This window comes from Drosophila biarmipes, chromosome 2R (assembly GCF_025231255.1).
Source record: "Drosophila biarmipes strain raj3 chromosome 2R, RU_DBia_V1.1, whole genome shotgun sequence".
NCBI classification, from domain to species: Eukaryota; Metazoa; Arthropoda; class Insecta; order Diptera; family Drosophilidae; genus Drosophila; species Drosophila biarmipes.
The window spans coordinates 14,829,925-14,850,699 of NC_066615.1; the positions used below are offsets into that span (position 1 = coordinate 14,829,925).

General features: G+C 42.0%; 1 protein-coding gene across 4 annotated transcripts in view; it reads left to right on the forward strand.

Moving 5' to 3' along the window:
- Positions 1-736: 736 nt before the first annotated feature.
- The window catches only part of LOC108036488 (semaphorin-2A), a 59,713-nt gene continuing 39,674 nt past the window's right edge, over positions 737-20,775 (forward strand). For all 4 annotated transcript variants that reach the window (XR_001768842.3, XM_017112679.3, XM_050888309.1 and 1 more), the window contains exons 1-2: positions 737-958; positions 14,701-15,233. Coding sequence is in view for 3 of the 4 variants with exons in the window: in XM_017112679.3 (XP_016968168.1) it covers positions 15,053-15,233 (181 nt within the window). In the remaining variant the exon portion in view is untranslated. The remainder of the gene's footprint in view (positions 959-14,700; positions 15,234-20,775) is intronic.

Sequence of the window (20,775 nt, forward strand, 5' to 3'; positions counted from 1 at the left end):
CTATAAGAAACATTTAGTTTTGTTTGTAATGACTTAAAAATGTATGTATTTAAGTATAATAGGAAATATAACAAAATAAATATTTTATGTTCTTCGTCAGATACAGAGAAAAATTATAAAAATGAAGAACCAGAAGTTACCTTTTTTCTAGAGCCTTAGTTATAAGACATTCTTTAACTTAAATCATGCGCCTACTTTCGGAAATTTTATTGTATCTTGAATGTTTTTCACAAAAAAGTAAAAATTTTCTCTAAAAACAAACAAATTAAAAAAAGAAAAATTTTTAAAACATTCTATTTCAAGGCAAATAATTTAAAATATTATAAATTATAAATTATAATTTGAAGTGAACTTGAGTTTAGTTTGGTGTTATTTATTTGTATAAATAAAACGATTAGTACAGCAGGAGTGTGTAATTAGGAGTTACATACTCTACTCTAATTAAAATAAAAGTATCTTAACATTTTGAAGGCCGACTCTTCCCAGCCCAACCCCCAACTCTGTAAGCCTAACAGCAAAACAAACTGTTAAAAAGCCGGTAGGTCCTGAAAGTGTTCCCTGGTGACAGTTGGCTGGGCGTTGCCAGCTCGAAACTCGTTTTCGCCGAGCTCCGGCGACTGCGAAACGAACGAGAGCGAGCCAAGCCGAGCCCCAAGAGCCGAAGATACAAGTGTGCGAAAACTTCGGTGGCGAAGCAACAGCGACGGACTCAGATTCAGTTTGTCTTTCAATCGCGACTCGAACGGTTCTCAAGTGCGGATGTTGAGCGGGAAAGTGGAAAGCGGAAAAGCGCAGTCGAAAGCCCAGCTGAAAACTCGTGAAACTCGAAAACTGTGAGCAGTGAACAAGAAACAAACAGGTTGAAAGAACCTACAAGTATAAACCTAAACTTCAGAGATACAAGTGCTACAAGTGCCATAACAGCCATATCTCATCAGGGGAGCACAGTTCCAGTGAGGTGAATATACAAATCTCGATGCCCCAAGACTGTGCAACGTTCTCCCATCCGAATCCAATCAGAATCCCACCTGAGCGCTACCTGCCAAGCGTGTTTCACTTTGCATTACCCTCGCTGACCAGTTGAGGCCAACTTGTTTGCAACCCGTTCTCTCTCCCGGCTTTAAAACTCAAAGACTCTGATCTGGAAGAAAAAAGATACGAAACGAGACAAAGGAGTTATTTTCGGGCTCCGCTCGGTTGCCATTTGCATTTGCAGTGCCCCCCAGTTGGCCCATTCATCGCATAAATCGCGAATGCAAGCGGTCAAATTGTTATTGCCACTTAGAAGAGCTCTAAGCGGAATTCTCTCGCTTTTTTGTGTTCCGAGTAAAGTGTGCAATATCTTGGCCGAAACAGTAGCCACCTGGTTGCAATTCGCGACTTGCGGCACCGAAAAAGAAGAGGAAAAACGCCACCAAGACACAAAAGCTGGTCGAAAAAAGCGCTGGCGATTGCATCGCATGTCGAGGTTGTTTCGCATGCCCTTGCCCCACCTCCACCGCCGGCAAGCCCCCCTTCGACGCCTCTGCATACCCCCCTAGCCGCCCGAGAGCAACAACAATGCGAACAGAAAGAACTTCAAAAGCACTCCGACCCTCCGTCTGTTTTTTGGTGATTATAAGCGCAGAACCGCACCAGAAGTCAAAGAAAAGTGCAGGCAGTCGCGGCTTAAATGCCCTTATATTTTCCTATGTGCAAGTGAGCTGAAAGTAAGCAAAAAGTCATTATACTCAGCTGGTTTCATGAATGGTCTGTGGCTTTCGGCTTTGTCAGCACTTTATTTAGCTGGGATATTGGTTATTTTGTAATTTCTTGATGCATTATAATGTTTTTAGTCTATATAGACTTCTTATTTCAATTCTACCAACCATTTCAATATGTTTATTAAATCGTATTTCTATATTTGGCATAATCAGCACTTTCGAATATTTATATCGTAATTTCCCTCTTTTTTTAAGATACGATTTTTTTTTTTTATAATTTCATCAAAATAACGACAAAACTTAATGCTAATTTCAGTCTATACTTTTTATCCTATTAAATCAGGTTAGAAATACAATTTCTCAGATAAATTATTGTTAATATACATTATTTTATGTAAAAGGTTATTTTAAGAAAGAATTTCAAAAAGAAAGGGAAACACTGAATCATAGTATATTCCTTGCCTTCAAAACTATATACCAAAGGTATTATGGTTTTGTGGTCAAAGTTAAACAAAAAGATCCCCAATTATCCCTAATATGCTGGACCTTAATTATTTTACAAAGGCCGCTACAAAAAGCGTTGGAATTTCGCCGCAGCCCGTAAGAGTATTAAATGCAAAGGCTCAGAAAGCGTTTTTAGCCCGTTTCGCGCCGTACAAAAGAACCTGAGAAGATTGGCCAGGGCCGAAAAAAATGGGCAAAAAACCTGGCAAAAAAAGGGAAGGGAAGGAGACGTAGGGGCCGGCATGCTCAAAGCGTTTAAGCGCCTTTGACACTCAGCTGGTGGCATAAAAGGGGGCATGGTCTTCTGGATTAGGGGATTGGGAAGTGGCTTTTTTGGGAGGGGTGCCATGTGAGACGGCTGCCAATCAATGGCAGCCTAGGCCCATCACATTGCGGCCATTTTGGGCCGTGTGGCATGTTGCATGTGTGTTACCAAAGACAAATAAGGCCTAAAGAAAATCGGAAAAGAAAGAGAAAACGGGAAAAAACGCTTTCAGCAATCGTTTGGAAGTTTCCTTTGGTCCCAGGACCGAGGAAATTATGCGCTAATGGGGGCCAAAGTTCAATTTCATAAATAGTTAACTTCAAAGTTGCTCACATTCTCCAAGGAAATGCCAGTAAATTACACACCGTGTGTACACAATCAATTGCAGGCAGCCCGGCGGAGAGAGACATTTTCAGCTTATTAAATGGAATTAAGCAATTTCTGCGTTATTACCATGAATATTTGAAATCGGGGGCAAATACCAAGCCGAGGGATCAGTTATTCCCGGCCCTCTTTGCGCACTTTTATTTCACTTATTGATTCTTAGGCGGCAAATTAATGTTTTCATTGCGTTTTCCGGCGCCTTCCCAGCGGAAGTGTCGTGCGGTCCAATCAAACAAATACAAACCGAAATGCCCGAACATGGCCGAGTAAAAGGAGCCACAGAGGTAACCAAATTACGCCTAATGGTTTTTTAATTGTAACAATAATTGCTGTCGCCATTGCATGTAGCAGCACAGAGGCAGCAGCAATCAGAGCTTCTGAGGGGGGTGGAAGGGTGAGTGGGGTGCTCAAGACCCCCTATTAATGAGAGCTCTTGGCAAGCATTTAGGTGCCTGCAAATTACCAGGCAGCCATACAGGCAAAAAAGTTTGTGGTGCCATGCAAGGCGAAAAAAATGGAGGTGGAAAAAGGGTTCGTTTCGGGTTTCTATGAAAAAATAATCCTCTTAGCTCAGCAACTTGTAATTGTGGAAATATCAATATTCATTGTAAGGAGAAGCTTAAAAAGAGGGTTTTATTTAAAAATGCTTCTGCAAAATATACACTTATTATATGGCTTTGTTATCAGCCACAAATTACTATGCATATCATAACTTTTAAAATGTATAAGTACCTAGAAAACCACTTTAAATATTATTAATTTTATAAGTATTGACTCTAGATTAACAGCAGATTCAAATTATTTAAATAACAGAAACTTATCAGATACAGTAAATATATTTTTAACTTTTTTTTGTAGTTAACATTTTTTTTCTTATTCTAATTGAAAATGTATTTATTTCCTTATACCCCAAAAAAAAAGGCATAAAAATAACCTAACTTTAAATAAAAATCTTCTTTACCTTTTGGGAGGTGATTCTTAACTTTTGGCTGGGCAACAAAGACTTTGGAGCTTTAAAAAAAGTATTTAAATTTATACATTTTAAATTTCTTTCGGTGGATTACGGCGGATTTGAGGCTCATGTTTCTGCTGCGCTCGACTGTTGCTGCTGGGCAGAGCCCAACATAATTGTGCGCTTCATGTTTGTGACTGGTTTGGCTCGTGTGCGTGTCTATAATTAAGGCCAAAAAAGTGCTGGCCTTTGCTGTTCTCTATGAGGGCTAAACAAAAGCCAGCAATGAGAGTAGATGAACCTTGAACTTGCCTCTGTTTGGGTTCGTTTCCATGTTTGATTCTATTCATTGTTCCGTCGGCGGGGGCAGTTGATTATGAGTGTTATTTTTTTCGTGCTGCCCCAGCCTTCCTTTTTTTGCTAGCTGGCTTGTTGCTCTTTGGCCCTTTGGCTCTTTGGTCGTTTTCGGTTAGCCAACATAGCCTGAAATGGCCAAGCGTAGCATACTTCTGAGCGCCGAGGGTCTCTAATGTGCGCCATTTTGGTTTTATGCGGGGTCGGTGTCGGAGTGTGTCGAGTGCGAGTGTGTGTGTGTGAGTGTGCGTGTTGGCCCATTTGCCCAGAGGTCATTATAGACGCTGGCTTGGCCGCCAACTTCCGCAGTTGTTGCTGCCGTCGCTCTTGATGTTGCTGTTGTGGCATCTGCAAGTGTTGCTGTTGCCGTTGCCGTTGCCGCTGCCATGGCCATTGCCACTCTGAGCCTTTTGGCTTTTGGCCTGGTCCAGGTCCTCCAAAGTGGCAATTTGTCTAGTTCTGTAAGCGCCTCTTTTAACGATAATGATGATTGCGCATTGTTGCGTTTTTATTTCAGTGCACAACCTGTTCTCATGCCTTTTTTGCGAGTGTCTGTATGTTTGCTTAGCATTTTCCGATTTTCATTCATGGCCACACCGTTTTCCCGCTCCATCCTTTTTTCCCGCTGTTCTTTCATTCAGGACTTTTATTATTTTCATTGCCATTTCTTATTCCATTTGGCCGTCTGTCAGTCGTCTGCCTTTTGCTTTATGCCTCTTGCTTTCCCTCTTTTTCCCCGAATTTTCCCCTTTTTCCTGGCTGCTTTTTTCCCTTTCTGGCCGAAACGTGTCGTCGCCGTTGTTAATTTTTAGTGAGCGACGAATGCTCGCATTTGCTTTATTGGCCATGGCCGAAATGCAATGCCGTCTAGCCTCTTTTGATGTCCCTATTTGTTTTGGCCGAACTATTTTGATTTGGTATTTGCCAAATTCGGTTTTGTTTTCGGCCAATTCGGCATGACCGGCTCTGGTTTGATTTATTTTACACACACTTTTTGTCCCTGCTGTTTGTTTGGTAAATAAATTCTAAAAGTTTGCATACAATTTTCGTAAATATCCAGCCGCAAAAAGTGCCACAGTGTGCGGCAGTGTGTGTTGCAAATAATCAATGAACATTTTGCGGTTACCGTCGGTCAGTGTCGTGGCCCCGGTTGACATCCATAGCCCAGCATCCATCGATAGCCATCTATCGGTGCCTGGACTTTGGACCCTGGCCGGCGGCATCAGCTGATTACTTTATCACAAAAGCGGAAAATGAGGGGCCAAAACGACGGCACAGGGCCAACACACACGCACTCACACTCGGGCATAACTTAGCCGGCATTCACGTGCTGCACTGAATGACTTTATCGACTGCTAAACGTCGCTTGGCCATTTGATGCGGACGTCGATGTGCACACGTTTAACCCACTGGCAAATATTCACACAAACAGGGCACTGGAAAAAAGGATTTCGGGAAGATATTCAAGAGAAGAAATTGAGGAAAATTAAAAAATACGTTTGAAAAAGTATCTTAGAAAATCTTAAATATCTTTTGACATGATTATCGCATTTTTATTCACTGCCAGCTTACATATTATATTATTAGAGGAAAATGGTTACTTCTGAATAAAGATAGATACTCTTCATTTGAATAATTAATTATAAATTACAGTTAAAATCAAAAAATCTAATAACCAACTTAAATATTGGATAAAATATTGTTATTCAATGAAACTCAGGTAAATTATCCAGTAAAAAATAGTTGGAAATTCCTTTGAGGCCATTATATTCAGACAAATTTCAGCATTATCTAAGCACTTCCCAAGCACTATATTTAAATCAAATTTTATTTGGAACACCTAGTTTTTCGCGCTGTGTACTTCAGTGAGTGGCACACACTACTACGATAATTTTTCTGCTTTTGTCGTGTGCTCTGGCTTTGATTCTGGCTCGAGCTCACATCGTCCTGGGTCCTGGGTCCCGAGTCCCGAGTCCTGTGTCCTGAGCCCTCTAAATGTTTATTGCTTCATTCTGTTGCGCAATTTAATCGATGTCTGCCTGTCGCTCTGCGCTCCACTTCAGCCCGTTCTGATCCCTGATTTTAAAGAGCGGTTAATGTAAATCGTTGAATTATGGCAATTTACGATTTAATGAAAGTTTACTTCGCAGGGAATCAGTGGTTCTCTCGGTATATACGCTGCCTGTCCAGCTTTATGGGGCTGGCTGACTGGGGAGACTGGTTCGGGGGCTCACTTCCCAAAGGACTCTATCCTTTTAAGCAATTATCTTATAACACAATCCTGTGGGGGTCAATCCGTGCCTCATTTTGCGCTCGAATGCGCCGCACAAAGTATTTAAGTAACTCAAGCCGTTACCAACAAAACAGATTTGGCTGAAGAAGAACGGATAGTGGCTATGGGATTTGGTTGTTTTTCGGGCGGGGGGTTAGTCTCCCAAAGGCGGACGGGGTTAACCCTTTTTGTGTGCCCTCCTGGATTATGTATTTGTGTTTATCCTCAGTTTTTGTCTGCTGCGAACGGAGGGAGAGAGACAGCTTGCCGCAGAAAAAAGGAAGCCGTAATGAAATGCAAAATCGCTTAAGTTCGCCGGCAGGGGAAAACACAGCCGGCCCCGCCCCCCATTTTCCCCGCCCCTTTGTTGACAGCGTGTTAGTGCAAACTAAATGAAATTTTCTTCATGCTCCAGCTTTGTGGGTTTTTGTTTTTCCCGGTTTCCCGACTCTCCGGCTCTGCCGGCTGTGTGTTAATGTGTTTGGGGATGTCTATTAAGGGTGCTGCATGTACATCAGGCCAGGCATCATCCACATCATCATTACATCATTGTGATCATCATTAACATCGGGGCTGTAGTTGTACTTGCCGTCATAGGGCCGATGCCACAATACCTTGGCCGCAATTGCCCCATTGTCCTGTGCATAATTGAATGCTCAGACGCTTTTCAAATTCCATTTAATTCCCGGGGAGCAATATGTATGGTTACAGGGAGAAAAAATACACGAAAACATAAGCATTTCAAATGTAAGCGGCTTACCTTTAAAATCCCGAACAATTTTATTTGACAAAGTAATTTGCTCGAGACCGCGAAATCTTTAGAATCTAGTGAATAAATTAATCTACAATAAGACACAGGGAATTCTTTTATTCATTAATAAACAATATGGGTTGGTACTATTTTAAAAACTACACGAATTCATTAATAAAATGAGTCCGCGAATTCTTCAGAACAAGAGTATCTAATATTTATCACTTTGATATTTTTGATAGCATTCCCTTAATAACCCCTAAGAATACAAGAAAACGGCGAGTTATTTAGAAGGAAGAAAAACAAAGTTTAACAGAAGTCCAAAAGACCTAATATAAATATTCAAATCTCCAATGGCAGACATTTTTTCCCAGTGCATATGTGTGTGAGTCACCTTTTCAATGACTTCCGCATAAGTGTTTAATTTCCTGTGTATTAACATGCTTAGCAAAACACTGAAAAAGAGTAAAGGGAAGCTACAAAACGCAGTGCTGATATGAAAGGGGGTTGCAGAAAATAAGAGCTGAAAAGGTGCGTTTTTAAGACCCCCTGTGTGGGCTGGCATAACGATTTGTGCCAACAAATTTATTTAGAAAGGATTATCAGCAGCTAAGCGCCACGCTGGCACACTTCAAAGGCGGCCACGCTTTTCCACCGCCGCCCCCCGAAAATATCTTTGGGGAGTGGGTCAGGGATTGGGGGAAAACAGAAACAAAGAGCAAACAAACCGTCATGGCATATGCAAATTTCAATGTCAGACCCAGTCTGAATTTAAATTTGAATTTGAACTCGAGTATGAATTTGACATTCAATTTTGTTTTTCTATGGCCTGGGGAAAGGGGCAAAGGCTAAGTGGCTTTATTTCGATGATTATGGCCGGGGACCGAGTTTAAATAATCAAAATTCCAACCATTTCGAGATTAAACACGGAGTCGTGGAAATTCGATGCGCTCGCTGGAAAGGAGTTCTAGGGTATCTCTTCATTTTATGACATTCCTGCGATAACCTTTCGCTGAAAATGAACTTGATGACATTTATATGCTTTTAAGAGGCACATCGAGGGGGGAAATTGGTCTGCGTTCATATCGAGTTTAAAAATAACGACAAAAATTGTAGCAACCGAATCTGAAGGCGTGAGAAATTCAATTTGTTGTCACGTCCATCAGGTTAAAATAAAAGCGGGCGGGGGTTATTTGTGGAGCAGGGTTGGCATTTTCATGTTATTGAATACTTTAAAAGGTTTTTCGGCTACGCCTGCCCCCGCCCCGACTCCCAAACTCGAATCTTGCTCAATTTTCAGTCCCATTTTGCCTGCCCTTTTGTGTATTTCGGGGTTGGTAAAATTTTAGTTGAAATATTTTATTTACTAATTGCTCAGAATTTGCCGTATACGTGTACGTATGGGTTTTTGGGAAATTTGTTTCTTCTTGAATGAGCGCTCCCCTACGTTTGTGTGCATGTGCGGAAGTTCACACACGCCTGAACACTCACAGCCTGTCAAACGCACTGCTGGAAAATCCCCTTGCAGTTTTCCCTTTCGAAGTTGGCTGAAAATTTTCAAATTTCCGGCCCACCCACTCGCTCCGCGCCCAAGGAAATTGTCTACGCATGTTTCTGGCACTTTTAAGCGGATATAGTGTATGTGGGAAACTATTCAGCCAGCCAAATCTGCGCCTTATCCATTATTAATACACGAGTTTGAGTCTTCAACACAAATTTGCAATTTGCTCAAGACTCAGAAGGGGGGGCGTGAATTAGCTACAGCCCGATAAGGTCGATTTTCCGCCGCCATTTTCACCCTCCGCTTGCGACTAAATGGCATATGGATTTCCGTTGTCCATTCGTGCCTTATCTCGTTGCCATTGGCAATGTCTGTCTGATGTGATAATCCGCAGGAATTAATAAATAAACCATTAACAAATAAACTAGGGTTAAGTCCATGCACACAGCATTGCATTGCGCGGGGTGGGGGTGGTGCTCGGACGGGTGGTTGAGCTGTGGGCGGTGGGAGGTGGGTGAATGTGCGTGCCGCAGGGAAACCCTTATCAAGGAGCCACCAACAGGCAGGCAGGTCCAACCCCGACTTGACTTTCTGCAAGCATCAGCAAACAAAAGCGGAAGGCCCACTCCAACACCTCACTCTTCATACTTTTCCTCGGACGGTGGCACAAAAACCTAGAATCAGCCCTAAAAATATTGGAAATTATGATACAATATTAATTTTTTTAAATGTGATTCGATAAAAGTCACATTTCATTTGAAGCTTCACCTATGTGAATAAAAAAAAATGTTAATAGTAAAATCAAGGTTTTAAAAAAAATTAGTTAAATATTAAGATTATTTTTAAACATTTTGGGTGACTTGCTACCTTACTTCTAGGGTTATTCCATAATTTAAAATAATTGCTTTAGAGAAAAATAAAAAAATGTGTGCTTAAGAAAACTAGTTTTTCCTAAGAAAGAGTTATAAAAATACACCTTTTCTAATTTATTTATACCCCTAACCAAAGGTCAATGCTTTGGCAATAAATTTCCTTTGAAGGCGTGTCTCGAAATAAAAGAACGACAAAATGCAAATGGCATTTGTGCGTGTGTCGACGTGCGTCGCCAGAAATTTCAGTCGATTAAATGAAAATAAATGAATAATTGATAGTTTTCATGGCTCTCGCTCCTCGAACTCCACCTTGAACTAGGCCTTGGTCAACTGTAATTAGGGGAAGAGCAGCACAGTCGGTGGAAGAATGTGGTTTGAATAATTTAAACTGTTAGACGCGCTCGGCGTTCACCAGGCGGAGTGGGCGGCTCGGTGGGAGGGGCGTGGCACAGGCTGCTCCTGACCGGAGCCACAATGACGTTAATGACAGTGACGAGCGGTTGTTTGCCTCAGCTCTCGACCAAACATTCAGCGCAAACAAACAAACAAACAAATGCACGCACGTACTCCGTGCGACACACTCATCCCCACACCCGCACTCACACTGGCTCATAAAAAACAATCAAAATGCAAAACGGAACCAGGCAGACGACACTCCATGGGGAAGTGTCCGTGTGTGTGTCTACACTGGAAAGAATAGTTTGCAAGGCACTTAGAAAAAATCTAGTCCGAAGAGAAATGGGTGCAGTTGCCACTTAACACTTTGAAAGACCTCAGAACTTTAAATTTTTAATTAATAATCTATAATTCCAATAAGGCTAGTTAAGGCCTATCATTAGTAAATTTATGGAATTCGAATAAAATATTTTATTTATAAGACATAATATTATTATTTATTTATTTATTAAAGATGATAGTAAAGTTTTTAAAACTAAAACTAACATAGGGGGTAGTAGTTCTAGCTGCGAGGCCTTCGACTACGTATTATTGGACTTAATTTAGTGATATTTTACATTTTGATTTAAGATTAAATATAATATTATTATTAAATACAAATAGATTCATAAATAAATCATTTTTGTAAAAAATTTCACTAACTCAAGCGCTTATTTTTTTTAATTTGAAAGGACACTTAGTCGATTTATATGTTGCATTCCTTTTATAAAAAGAAACTCGTCCTCTCTTTTAATTATTTCAATTCTCAATTCTTTCTTATGAATTTTTACAAATAATATTTAAATTAAATATTAAAGATAAATTCACTTTATACTACTACATAATTACTTATATTATAAAAAAACTCTTTTAAGAGTATTATTCCAGATAAAAAACCTTTTGATCCATTCAAAAAATTGAATAATCAAACCCATTTCAACATCTGGTTAAGTTTTAGTTATAGCTTAGTTCTTCTAGTTCTTGTATATTTAGCTGAAGGCCTTTCTCACACCTCATACGGTTTTTCTCAGTGCACGTGCGTGAGCCTTGCACCAGGAGGATCAACGACAAACACAAATGGCTCCTGATTGCAGGCAGGAAGCAACAGCCATGGGGATACGGCGGTGGATCGGGGCACCAGGGGCTATCCTTCTGTCTGGCTATGCGACTAGAATTCAACATTTTGCCGCCATTAAAATCAAATTGCACTTTCGTGCAGCGCAGGCACAGGCCAGGATACTAAGCCAGAATCAGGAGAGATCCGGGAGTGGCCATAGAAAGTGGGCAAAATGGGGTGGCGAGCAGGCGTTTTTGGCAATTTCGGCAAAATATTCCTCTCGCTCCTGCCGTCGCTCCGCTTTTTTATGATTAATAAAAGCAAATGTAAATAGTCGCAAATAAAAGGCGGCTAAACGAAATGAAAGCAAGCGTTGCAAGGGCGACCTTCAGCAGGGTGGTGCAGGTGTTTGCAGTGGGTGGGTAGATGGTTGGTTGGGTGGTTAGGTGGCTGGGAAAACCCCCTGCCCTGGCCAAACTTTCGCTTAATTTCTATTAGCATTGCTGTCGCTTCGTTTTCATTGCTGCGGCACGCTCCGCAGGTTGCTGAGGTTACCCAAGGGTGGGAGTTGGCGTTGCAAAAGTTACTGCAGGGGTGGAATCAGTGGGCGAGGGGTGGTGCTGTTGGCTCGCTGAGGGAATGCAACTGTCTGCCCGGCTTGATTGTTTGTATTTCTCATGGCACTCGATGTCAGTCAAAATCGCTTCGTTTCCACCCACTCCCAAAACTTCGAACAGGCCAACTTCAATAACTCGAACCGCCAGATGTCACACGAATATGTTTATTTTTATGTACTGAAATGATTCCACTTTGAAGGGGTTTTGCGTTTCGGAAAGAAAATGTGTCTTACATCCCTTAGACATATTTTCTTTCCGAAACTCTATAATCACTATGATTTGTGGGAATATATTGTGGTACGAGCATAAAAATATTACTAAACCTTATATAATTTCTTTTTAAAGATCCTTTGGATAATAAATTATTATACATATCATACCTTTTACTATATACTTAAAGTCTTGAAAAGTTCTTAGCTCAACATTTCCCGCCACATCTTTGACTATTCCATTTCGACTTTCGTTCCAAATTAGAGCTTATTTCAAAGACTTAATGTTCTCTAGGAAAAGTCTGTGAAGTTTGGCTATTAAACGCGATTGCCACACAATTTCACAAGAGTTGCGACGAATTCGAGTTAGGGAACTTCGACTGTAAACCCCATTCCGTTCGGAACCCCCGAAAAAGTATGCACCACCCACTTTGTACTGTTGTTTGTTTTACAGCGTTTTTAACTTGTTTGCAGGGATTAGGTAAGCAACTCAAACAAGGACGAGTGCCCAGGACCTCGCCGGGATGCAATGCTAGCTCATAAAAATAGACAAAGACAGGCCCTGTCAATTTTCATCGGGAAAATGCTTTCTGTGGGGAGAGGTAACTTGGGGTATTTCCCCGAACCCGGTTGCCATAGACTGATTTCCATTCAGCAACCGTTGCCAGCATTAAATGCATCGAATTACATTTTCTATTAGCCAACTTTAAGAGGGGGGCTGTTTGGGATCGTGTGGCTACTTTGTGTGTGGGGGGTAAAAAAGTAGGGGTGGCCCATGGGCGGGCAAATGGGCGCAGGGGTGGGCGATGTACCAGCCCTGAGCGAATGTTGCTCGTTTGTTTGCTGCTTGTTTTACAATTCGCTTTTTTAACGCTTTCGCGCTGTGATTCCTTCGTCCTGCCAGCGGGTCCCTGACATTGTTGTGCGGCGCCTTGAACCTTTTGCAGTCCTTGGTCCTTAAACCCCCTTCAGCCACCACTGCCCCCCCATAACCCGTCTTGATTGCACAAGTTTTTGTACTGCGCTTTGGCTAAGAAGCCGCTGGCTGCACGCCGTTTAGACCTGCTTCTTCTCCTCCCCTTTTTTTCTGGCTTTAAGTTATGAAAACTTTTGTCGTTGTTTTTCCTGCCCGCCCTTCTTTCCTGAGCTCCGCCCGCTTCCCCTGCACTTCCCCTGAGGTTTTTCCACGTATTTGGCTCCTCTTTAAGCGCACATTAATCAAAGTTTTTCGTTGGGCTTAGGCGAAGTTTGGGGGCATTTATAAGGCAATTGTGGAGCTCGTTCTTTGGCCGCGACAGGTGTGTGGGTGCCGGCTTCTTGGCCCGCTTCTTTGATGGCTGCATTGAAGCCATATGGCAAGGGGGATAAATATTCAGGACACGATGGAAAAAAAGAGGTTAGGGGAAAAGTACAATAGACAATGGTCAGTTTTTCTGCAACCCATTTAAAAGGAGACTCACGAACAGAAAATGGTCTTAAAAATACCACATTCTGAATAGTTAGAATTAATATTTCCACTTAATTTCAACTCAATTTTGTATGTGTTTTTGTTTGGGAAAATCATCTGTTTTTAAAGAATATTTTTATAACATAAAACATTCAATTGTTTTAAAATTTTTGTTATAGTTTGATAGTTAGGAAATCATTTTTTAAATAATATTTTAATATAACTATTGGAGTACTTTACAGTAAGTTTATGGCTTCCTATATCTTTAGCGACTCTACTTAATGTAAGTTAGTACTTTTGTGTAAAAGAAAGCATTTCAATCTTCTTTTGATCTTTATTTTATATCTAAATTAAAAAATTAAAAAGAGTTTTTCCTGTATAACTTTGTTGATAAAGATAAAAATAACGAGGCCCCAGTAGCTAAGTGAATAAAGTAAGGCTTATAAAAGTAACTTCAATATTTGCTCTTCTATAAACCGCACTTCTGCCACAGTGCAGCTGGACTAACCTGTCAAACAAAGGTCTCCGAAAATTCCTGAAAACTTTCCCCGAACTGACCAGACATCTGGCTTCCAACTCCTATTTATGTTCCCGGCCAGAGTTCCGAAGTCAAACATCCAGGCTGGGACGGCAAAAGTAAGCTGCAAGACATTCGAAAGAGCCGACTGTCTGAAGGTTACCGCACACTCACACAATGCCTAATTGTCTTTGGGCTCGACTCTGTCTGGCCGTCGGGCCCCTCCCCCTATTTGGGCCCTATCCCCGCCCCCTGAGGGCCTGTCTGAGTGACTTATGTCTGGCTTTAGAGAACTTTTTGCAGCATACAATGTTGCATTGCAAATTGAAACACGCGACGCTGCGCGATGCGGAGCATTGGGAAAAAAAGCGGAGAATTTCCCAGACACACACAACTGCGCACATTCATATGCATAAATAATAATGCAGGAGCGTACTTTAAGTGCAGGCGTCTGCTAGGCTCAAAGCCCCGATTCTCAGGCATACTATATTGGGGACTCCACTCCCCGGCACCATCTCCATCTCCACTTCCATCCTTAAACCCTTCACTCGTCTAGCCGTCTGCTCTCGCTTTGGGCTGTCCGGTTTTTCCGGGAGTTTGAATGTGGGTGGTGGGTGGCTGGGCTGCTGAATGCACTTCAGCTGGTAAGTGTCTGCTGCATTTACCCTTGAAAACGCGGCCGCTGCAGACTCCGTTGCACGTTGCACATTCTGGCCGTTGCAAATGAGTTCAATACACTTGGCATAAACACAAACATTACTGGGAAATCCACTCATCTAGCGCGAGGGACATTCTCCCCTGCGCCGGCGCAAGTTTTCCCAACTAATAAACGCTCTCTCGCCTTTTTCCGCTCTTTTAAGGTTTTCCCGAACCCTGCCGAAGGGGGTCCAAACGAGTGTGTTTATTTAACACACTTCCTCGTGCCGAAAGCCCTCAGTTCGTGTCTGGTGCTCGCGAAGTGCGCGCCACAGTGAAGAGGGAGAGCGGAAACGGAAACGGCAACAGCAACGAGTGCGTCGCAGGCGATAACGGAAACGGAAGCCAAGGAACATGTGTGTGTGACGGGAAGATCGCTGATCGTCCGCAGAGAGAGAAATAAAGATCGCTCAATGCCAGCCAAAAGATTGCTCAATCAGTGAACTTAGTGAACTGCAAAAGTGACTGAAACTAGTCAGTGAAATAAGAAAATACTTTATCGCCAATTCAGGCAGCATGTGTGCCACGGGGAACCACAGGCTCTGCAGCCTCAGGGCTCTGCTCCTCGTGCTGGTCGCCATCCTGGTCATCCACGTGGAGTACGCCCGGGCGGATTATGAGAACACCTGGAATTTATATTACGAGCCGCCCTGCTGCACGGGCTCGACAGCTGGCCACCATCTGCGCCACCACAAAGGTAAGTCCCTCCAGTTAGTCAGACTTTGAGCACTTCATCCCGTTTCGCAGTCGCCCTCGCAGTCGCAGTCAAGGTAAGTGAGTGCCCAAGGAGCCCCGACTAATTTGCTGCCGGATTAGGGAGGGTTTATATACCAACTAAATTCAGTTTGCTTAGGCACTGCACTGAGAACTTGTTGGCATTTTTTTGCTAGTCCCTTGGCTTTTTTGGACATTTAAACACTGACTATTTCTGAGAATAGCTGGATTGTTGTTATCTCAAAGAACCCAAATTACAATAAATATTTTGAATAACTTTTAAGAAGTTCTTTATCTTGGAATACCCATGGCAAGCTTTTTATGCTAACACCAATATTATTTTACTTGTTTTAATTTTTAAGTGGTGTAGAAAATATCTTTAAATGAATTACCTTTCCTCAAAGCATTTTGTTTGAATATTTTATTTATAAGAAGATACTTTTCTTAGAAACCGATAGTCGGCCTTTCATCCTCATGCCAAACATTGTTTTATTTTCCTGTTGCTTTTTTCTTGGAAATTTTCGAGTAGTCGTAGAAAATATCATTTGAAATTTCAATTTGTATATAAAATACTTTAGCCTTGACCTGTGGGTTATACTTCTTGAAAATACTGTCCTTCAAAAAGGGAATATATCTTTAAAAACTTCATGCCAAGCCCTCCAAATGAGATGCTTTTTTTTAGTGCCGCTGCATGGGAAAATGCGAAATACAAATAGAATGGCTTAAACGTTTCGCCCACTTTGTTCGGCCTCGAATTCCCGGCCAGCTAAGCTCCGGCATACAAAACTATTCACAACAATGGGCTGAGGGGCCCAGGATCGAAGTTTGGGAAATAAGTCAACAGCTTACACAGCCGCGAATGCCAAGAAGCCGAAATGGAATTGTGTGAGAGAGTGTGTGCTTTTGGGGGGTTTCCCTTCTTATGGCCAAAAGGAATAATTTTCACTTTAAGCGGATTTGCCGCCCACGCCTCCATCCCCCCTGCCATGCTCCTCTTCTTGATTTGCCATTTCGGTCCACTTCCGTCGGCGACGTCTGTTATCCTTTTTCAACCCGGCTTTTTCTCCACTCCGGCCATTTGGCATCCAGAACTCGTTCGCATTGCTATTGTTTTGCCATTGTTTTATTTCATCGGCAAGACATTTCTCTTCCGCATTGTGTGAAGTCGATAAGGGGGTTCTAAAGAGGGGGTTCCAAGGGGAGGTTCCAGAACTTATAGACTCATTCGCGCGCAGCAGCCTGTGCTTCCTTGTACTTTACTTTTCCGCCAGTGCTCGAGCGAAATTAAAACTTTTGCTTCGTTTTGTTGTTTGTTCAATGGCAGGACCTCTCCCTTTCTCCTTTTCCCCATACTGACCCTCACTTCCGCCACTTAAGATGTGTTTTATTTTACCCCGAGATCTTCGTTTTTCCCTCCCAACTATTAGTGTTTAATTAGTTTTCAAGTGGACTTTTTATGAACCCAAAGCCGAGCTTAGCCCAACACAGATTCCCGTTTTACTGAGCTGTCGCTGAATAATTAAAACTCATTTCGCATATCGGATGAATGTGAGTAAGTAATCCGCTTTAACCAGCAGAAAAAAAGGTTTCTATAATGCGAAACTTTTTAATGCTCTCATTGGAAATTATGACTAGTATCACGGGGCTATTATGTGTGAAAATTCGCCTTTGTTTAGCATTTTTATTTACATAAACAATTTGGGTTTACGCAAAAGATTCCCAGCTCTTTACAATTACTGCAATCTGGGGAGGGATTTTCCAGCCGCAGAAATGTAAACAGAAACGAGTTTTAAGCGCTCAAACTTTTCCGGCGACCCCAAAAAAAAGGCGGGGAAGGAAGGATATTTTCAACTTCATAAAGGTTTCCCGAGACGGCAAAGTAAGCAACAAAAAAAGGAGAGCAAAGAAGGGAAAGTACGAGGCGAAAAGCGTCGGGATAGCATATCAGATGTTTGCGTTGTTAATTAAAGAAAAACAAGCAAAAGTTTAATGGCGAATATTAGCGCTCCCCCGCTGGAATGACCCCCAGAAACCTCAATCCACCTGGCTTTTGGTCCAAAGTTGTGGCCATTGCGTAAATAGAAACAGCGCAAAAAGGGGTGCTAGAGCCCAAAAATGAAAACGAAAAAACTTGGCTCCTTATTTCCCTCACGCACGCAAAGGCCAAAACAGGAAAAACAAGAAAAGCGGGAAAACGGGGTAGCTGTAAAGCAGGAAAATGAAAACTGCTCACAAATGTTCATTCCTGCCGTAAACTTAAAGAATTTCGAGCATTTAGCGCTGGCAGCCAACAAAAGTTTGTTGTTTCACCCTGTTGTGTTCCTTGCTTTTTTTCCCACTTTTCCGTTTTTTTTTTTTTTGCTGAAAACGAGAAAACTTTTACGTTCGACCAGCAGGTGGGAGTACGTACTTTTCGCTGTGGGCAGCTAAATTAGCCAGCCCAGCAAATCAGCAATTAAGCAGCAATTTTCAGCTGCAAACGCCAAAGGAGGACTACAGCTTTCGGAGGTATTTCCAGTCATTTCATAAGTTTATCCGAAAATTCAACACACAATCGAAGTCATGTCAAAGGTAGAATTGGCCAAAATCGGCAGCACAAAGAAGCACACACGCAAGCACAATCAATGCGGCAGTAACAGGGCGTATACGCAATGTGGGGGATGAAGATGCCCGGGGGCGGAATTTAAGAAAATCAATACCAACTCCCTTTCACCTGCGTGTGTGTGTGAGCTTCCGCCACAAATAGCAGGAACGCAGAGATTTACCTGTGTGTAAGGGCCAAAATCCAAAGCGAAATCCAAAGCCGACTAAGCCATAATTTACAATCGCATTGACCTGGTTTGCTGGCCTAAAGGATTCATTAGCCAACTGTAACTGCAACTGGGAGTGCCATAATTCAGTTCGCTTGGCCGCAAGTACAAATGCTTGCTTGACACACAGAGTGTGTAATTTATCTTAATGCAAAAAGCAGGGGCGTAGCGAGGACGACCTTCGCAGCTACAAAGATACAATGATACAAGGATGCCATGATACGGTTATAAATACACTCACAGCCACAAGAGCTGCGGTTTCATGTTGCCGTTGCAAACAAAAGCCAGACCCGGGATGTGTGTGTGTGTATTGGCACCTCGAAGGATAAGGCTAGGGCTCCTCGACCGCAAAGCGAGAGGAGCCAAGGATGCGCCTCCACTCGAGGACTTTTCCGGCCAGCCATCCTCACGCTTCCAAGCCACTCGCATTTGGGCTCAAGTTAATGACGACAAATTAATTAAACCAGAAATGTCTGCGCCACTAAATTTGATTATAAAAGTTTACGTTTTCCATTCCAATTTCCCATCTCCCATTCTCTGGCTCCGAGTGAATGTGTGGCTTTTGCCATAAATTCGTTAACATAATGATGCCATACTTGTACACATTAACTCCCCCGAAAAAGATGAGACCAACAAAAAAGATGGGCATTAAAACTTTGGTCTTCCAACATTTCTTTGGGATTGCTCGAAATGACAGTGGCAACTTGTTTATAGTTTTGGCTTAACAACTTACGGCGAGCCTATTAAAATTAATTTCATTTTATGTTAATGCCGAGTTTATTCAATTTATTTAAAACACATGTCGCTTGATTTAATTAACTTTACATGACCGCTGCGGCTTTTGTTGCAGGAAGCAGCCGCAGCAGCAGCACGCATGTTGCTCCTGTGACCGATGTTGCTCCCGCGGCTGTTGCTGTTGCTACTGCTGACACATGATGGCGCAGGCCCGATGGCCATAACACCCGACCTGACAATATTACGCCGCCATTGTAGTCTGGCGTGTGTTTTTAATTAAACACTTTAAACATTAAAATCAGATAGTACAAAGCTTGAAGAGTATATCATTTTAAGGGCTTAAAGTTTAAAGAAAGAAACACAGTTTCAATTTTATATAAAAACAAAAGCAGTAAAGCAAAATAATGCCAAAAATAAAGTTCAAATCAAGAAATTTTACGCTTGATTTCAAGAAGACTTGTTCTAGTAAATTTAAGAGAAAGTAGTATTGTAATCAATCATAATTGCTCTCGATTTTTTATTTTTCTTAGTGGTGGGTTAGACCACTAACTATTTCAATTAGTCAATAACACTTTACACTTGATTTCAATGACACTTGCTCTCTAAACAAAAATAAAAACTGAAATCAAGTATTTTTCCTCTTCTCTCTCGTTCTCTAAGTATAGGTAGTTTTCTTGTGGGTTTCCAATTCTTAAACCTATCTATCTATTCATCTTAAATTCATAGCCTTCAGGCCATTGTTTCAAATATTCATGGCTCAGGACCACAGAATAATTTTCCAAAATAATCATAATGCATCTTAGCCCCCACAGACCTTCACTCATTAGATGTGGCCATTACAAACACACTCGAAACTCAACCCCTGCCATGATATTATAAGCATAAATAATCATTAAAAGTAGACATAAATGGCAAACTTTGATCTTCAGGAAAGGCACTTAGTGCTCGGCCATACACTACCGCCTCGCACTGTACACACACGGACACCTCTCGGTGCACTTATTTACACTCGATTTCAATTATCTGCTCGAATGTATTTAGACACACCAACCACAAGGATAACAAAAGGGGGTATACACATATAAGGAGGTCAAGAAACAATATGAACAGCCGAAATATGTTCATTCATTAAGTGAGAGAGGGGATGATGGTGTGTGTCCGTCAGAAATAATTCGTAGTGAAATATATTAAAGTTATGGCCTGACCCCCGGGCACACATGTGGTGGTGGGTTGGTCGACTGCCCCCTTTTCTCTAGGAATTTCTATATATGGAGTAGCGTGAAATTGGGGGAAGTCCCGCTTTGGGCTGGATTTTTAGAGTGGACACCGAACTATTTTGACCGAAAGCATAAGGCATGGAAAAGTTTGGGGGGACGGAGTTTCCCGGGGGTTGCTAACCAGCATATTGCAAAAGTTAAATTGGTTTATTGTCCATTTTTATGACACAGAAAAAGTTTGTGCCATGCCAAATAATTGCATTAAGTGCAGCCTTCCTCCCCTTCGGACTCGTGCTGCATAGGAATTGTCTGATTTAAATGGATGTATCGGAGCTTTTTTGCATGATAAATTCCGGAATTCGGAGGGGGTAGAAAAATTAACACATCATTTAATCGACGCACAATGGAAACCGATAACAAAGCAATCAGACGGATAAAGTTCGCCACCCAGAGGAATGGACTGGGTGGAAAAACCATTTCTAATTAATGCTCAGCTGGCACTGTGTTTGTGTTGGAAAATTGTGCTGCCAATGAAACGCCTACGAAGTGGCAGAGTAGACAGAAAAAGGGGGTAGAAAAAGGAATGGAGAAAGGAATCGATTGACCTGCTTCCCCGGCAGATACTCCCAGCTCAAGGTTCTGAGTCGGAGTCGTATCCGTACTCAATAACAGTGTTTAAGCGGGATCCTCCGGCCTGTCCGTGTGTGCAGTCATTTATAATAAATAATAAACCTGAAACAAAGGACTCACCCACACGCACGAA